Source organism: Silurus aristotelis (assembly GCF_946808225.1).
Source record: "Silurus aristotelis genome assembly, chromosome: 18".
Taxonomy (NCBI): Eukaryota; Metazoa; Chordata; class Actinopteri; order Siluriformes; family Siluridae; genus Silurus; species Silurus aristotelis.
In genome coordinates, this window is record NC_139591.1 from 24,223,411 (window position 1) to 24,228,410 (window position 5,000).

Sequence of the window (5,000 nt, forward strand, 5' to 3'; positions counted from 1 at the left end):
CCAGCACCATCAACAACACCACCACCATTAAAAACAACCAACACCACCATCACCATTAACAACAACAAACACCACCATTAACACCATTAACAACCACCACCAACATTAAAACAACCACCAACACCACCAACACCACTACCACCAACACCACCATCACCATTAACTCCAACACCACCATCAACACCATTAACAACCACCAACAACAACACCATCAACACCTATACCACCAACACCACCATTAACAACAACCACCACCATCATCAACACCACTACCACCAACACCACCATCAGCAACAATATCAACACCACTACCACCATCACCACCATCAACATTAAAAAAGCCACCAACACCACTACTAACACCATCATCACTACCAAGTCAAGTCAAGTAGCTTTTATTGTCATTTCAACCATATATAGCTGACGCAGTACACAGTGAAATAAAACAACGTTTCTCCAGAACCCTGATGCTCCATAAAACAACATTCACAGTAACAGAAAACACAGGGCCAAGGACTAGTTAGAAAAATCCAACACTATGATCAACACCACTAACAATAATATCACCATCAACATCAACCCTAGAGTTTTACTGATGCACAACATTAATACTGAGGAAATTGAGAGAAAATGTTAAGAACAAGATCAAAAGAAAAAAGATGATCAGAGGAACAGTAACAGTGTAAACTCAGATTGTAAGAATAACTTACTCTTCTCGCTGTATTTCTGACTCTGAGGATTTCCTTCTGATTCTGCATTATGTTGCATTTTTAAATGTGTGATTAAGCTGAATGCATGATAGCGAAGACGGATATGAGTGCTGGGTTAAAACGTTTAATAGGGTAAGAAAGTTTTTATTGGGTAAGAATGTTTAATTAAAGAAATAGCAAAACTGTGTACAAAAAAATAACATGAATAAAAAACGAGATCCAAATTCAGGAGACAAACAATAAATAAAAGGATCTTAATAGCAGCTAAACTCAGTGTGTTACTCCGTGGAATTAAAACAAAGACATGAGGAATTGATACACACATGAATTAAACAAGGAAATGAACAACAGCTGTGAAGAAGACAACATGTGAAAATGAGGACCAATGAGAAGACAAGGGCAGGAGTCATGAATGAAAACAAAGATACACATGACTACACAGTAGTGAAGATGGTCACTGAACACCGCACTTCAGCGTGACGTTTTCCTCATTCTTATTACAAAACCAGAGTATTAAAATTTCTCCACTATAATACTAACTATAATAAACCATAATAAAATGAAACTATTATAACTTGATCCTAATCTAATATCCTCTTAAAGCACAGCGCTGGACTGGGATTGGTCAGATGGTGTTGATTAATTCTCTATAACAGCGACTCTGACAGTAGTGCAGAAATTATAGTAATACAGGGTTGTGTCCATAGTAACAGCTGATTTACAGCAGATGCACCACAATAAACTGACTTCTTTAAAATTTACTCATTGATATGGTAAAGTTTTCTGTAATTTCTGTAGGGAGTCTCCAGTGTCAGTGCATTGTGAAATACCTGGGGAAAAAAACACTGTCCACCACATAAAAGTCCTGCATGAGAACATCTCTGTCTGGTTTGGTCTGCTTTCCCACTGTGTAGGCAATCCCCAGCTGAATCGCTCCTTTCACTGCCTCTGCTGTGGGCTGATAACACACACACCATGAATAAGGGGGGGAGTGAGGTGTGTGTGAGAGAGAGAGAGAGAGAGAGAGAGAGAGAGAGAGAGAGAGATGATGATGATGAGTGTGTAGCAGTACAGGAAGAGGATGTGATCATGTAAAGTTATAAAAGATAAAAGTCATATCAGGAACACAAACACAGACAGCAGGAAACAAAATGACAGAATGTAAACACCTACTCAGACTTTTAGGACATGACCATGTTTGTGTATATTTGTGTGTTGCGTAGTTCTAATGTGTAATTTTCTGTAACGAGGTTAGGAAGTGAGAACTGTGCTGTCATGGTCTGTGGTTCATTTGTTTATCTAGTGGAGATATTTAGTCTAAAAAACTGACTAAACTCACTCACTCACTCACTCACTCACTCACTCACTCACTCACTCATTCACTCACTCATTCACTTACATGCATGCACACTCACTCATGCACACTCACTCACATGCATGCACACTCACTCACTCACTCACTCACTCACTCACTCACTCACTCACATGCATGCACACTCACTCATGCACACTCACTCATGCACGCTCACATGCATGCACATTTACTCATGCACACTCACTCACATGCATGCACACTCACTTACATGCATGCATGCATACTCACTCACTCACTCACTCACTCACTCACTCACTCACTCACTCACTCACTCACATGCATGCTCACTCACTCACTCACTCACTCACTCACTCACTCACTCACATGCATGCACACTCACTCATGCACACTTACTCACATGCATGCAGACTCACTCATGCACAATCACTCACATGCACGCTCACTTACTCACTCACTCACTCACTCACTCACTCACTCACTCACTCACTCACATGCATGCACACTCACTCATGCACACTTACTCACATGCATGCACACTCACTCACTCACTCACTCACTCACTCACTCACTCACTCACTCACTCACTCACATGCATGCACACTCACTCATGCACACTCACTCATGCACACTCACATGCATGCACATTTACTCATGCACACTCACTCACATGCATGCACACTCACTTACATGCATGCATACTCACTCACTCACTCACTCACTCACTCACTCACTCACTCACTCACTCACTCACTCACTCATTCACTTACATGCATGCACACTCACTCATGCACACTCACTCACATGCATGCACACTCACTCACTCACTCACTCACTCACTCACTCACTCACTCACTCACATGCATGCACACTCACTCATGCACACTCACTCATGCACACTCACATGCATGCACATTTACTCATGCACACTCACTCACATGCATGCACACTCACTTACATGCATGCATACTCACTCACTCACTCACTCACTCACTCACTCACTCACTCACTCACTCACTCACTCACTCCCTCCCTCACTCACATGCATCCTCACTCACTCACTCACTCACTGACTCATGTACAATCACTTACATGCATGCACACGCACTCACATGCATGCACACTCACTCACTTACATGCATGCTCACTCACTCACTCACTCACTCACTCACTCACTCACTCACTCACTCACATGCATGCTCACTCACTCACTCACTCACTCACTCACTCACATGCATGCACACTCACTCATGCACACTTACTCACATGCATGCACACTCACTCATGCACAATCACTCACATGCACGCTCACTTACTCACTCACTCACTCACTCACTCACTCACTCACTCACTCACATGCATGCACACTCACTCATGCACACTTACTCACATGCATGCACACTCACTCACTCACTCACTCACTTACTCACTCACTCACTCACTCACTCACATGCATGCACACTCACTCATGCACAATCACTCACTCACTCACTCACTCACTCACTCACTCACTCACTCACTAACTCACATGCATGCACACTCACTCAATCACTTACTCACATGCATGCACACTCTCTAATGCACACTCACTCACATGCATGCACACTCTCTCACGAACACCCACTTACTCACACACACACACTCACATGCATGCACACCCACTTACGTGTATGCACACTTAGTCACGTATATGCACACTCACTCACGTACACACACTTATGCGCATGCACACCTGCTCACTCACACTCAGTCATGTCCCAATCACTTACAGACCCAATCACTTACGTGCATGCTCACTTACTCACTCACTCACACTCACTCACATGCGTGCACATTCATTTACATTTACATTACATTTGCGGCATTTAGCAGACACCTGTGTCCTCAGTGACATACAAAAGTGCTTTGAGTCTCATGAATAAATCTACACTGGTACACTGGATTAAAAACTTAAGATAAATCAGACTACAACTCTGTGCAAACTTGGAAAGTGCTAATTTAAGTGTTTCAGTGTCAGGCGAAAGAATGTGCGGAAAACCGAAGAAAAATCCACAAAGGTCTTTTTAATGAAGAACAAAAGGGCAAGGCAGAAGAACGGCAAACCGCAACAAAACTCAGGTTAAACTAACCCTGGTGAAAGCTGTGACTAGAGAGTGCAACAAACATACATTGTCCCATAAACAAAGAAGAACGGAGGTTATATAGCGTGATTACTGATTAGGGCCAGGTGTAGATGATTAGTAAGTAGGAGGGTGCTTGGAGTGATAGGGGGGTTTGGTGAGGGTATGGCTGGTGGATCCCTGACATTCAGGAAGATAAAGGTCTTCACCTGTCATTTGAAGATAGTCAGGGACTCTAGGGGAAGTTTATTCCACCACCTCGGTGCCAGAACAGAGAAGAGTCTTGAAGTTTACTTACCTCTCATTCTGAGAGAAGGTGGTACCAGTGGAGCAGTGCTGGAGGATCTCAGACAGCGTGGTGCAGTGCGAGATGTGATGAGGTCACTGAGGTAAGATGGTGCTGGTCCATTTTTGGCCTTGTAGGCGAACATCAGTGTTTTGAATCTGATACATGCAGCTACTGGAAGCCAGTGAAGGGAGCGCAGCAGTGGGGTGGTCTGGGAGAACTTGGGCAGATTGAACACAAGTTGTGCAGCTGCGTTTTGGATTATTTGCAGTGGATGAATAGCGTTCAGGGGAAGATCTGCCAGCAGAGAGCTGCAGTAGTCAAGTCTCAAAATCACAAGAGACTGAACAAGCACCTGGGCAGCCTGTGTGGCAGAATTGATCTAATCCTTCGGATATTGTAGAGAAGAAATCGACAGGAACAAGCAACATTAGCAACATGTGGGAAGAGTTGTCCATAGTTACCCCGAGGTTACGAGCAGTGGCTGAAGGGAAAAGCAGAGAGTCATGAAGAGTTATTTAGTGATCTTGACCTGGAGATGAATCACCTGG

The 5,000-nt window shown here is 43.5% G+C and overlaps 1 protein-coding gene across 1 annotated transcript in view; it reads right to left on the bottom strand.

Annotated features, from left to right (window-relative positions):
- Positions 1 to 5,000, bottom strand: part of pip5k1ba (phosphatidylinositol-4-phosphate 5-kinase, type I, beta a) — an 18,929-nt gene that overhangs the window by 12,527 nt on the left and 1,402 nt on the right. The window contains exon 2 of the mRNA XM_083568889.1: positions 1,541 to 1,668. Within this exon, the coding sequence (XP_083425015.1) occupies positions 1,541 to 1,668 (128 nt within the window). The remainder of the gene's footprint in view (positions 1 to 1,540; positions 1,669 to 5,000) is intronic.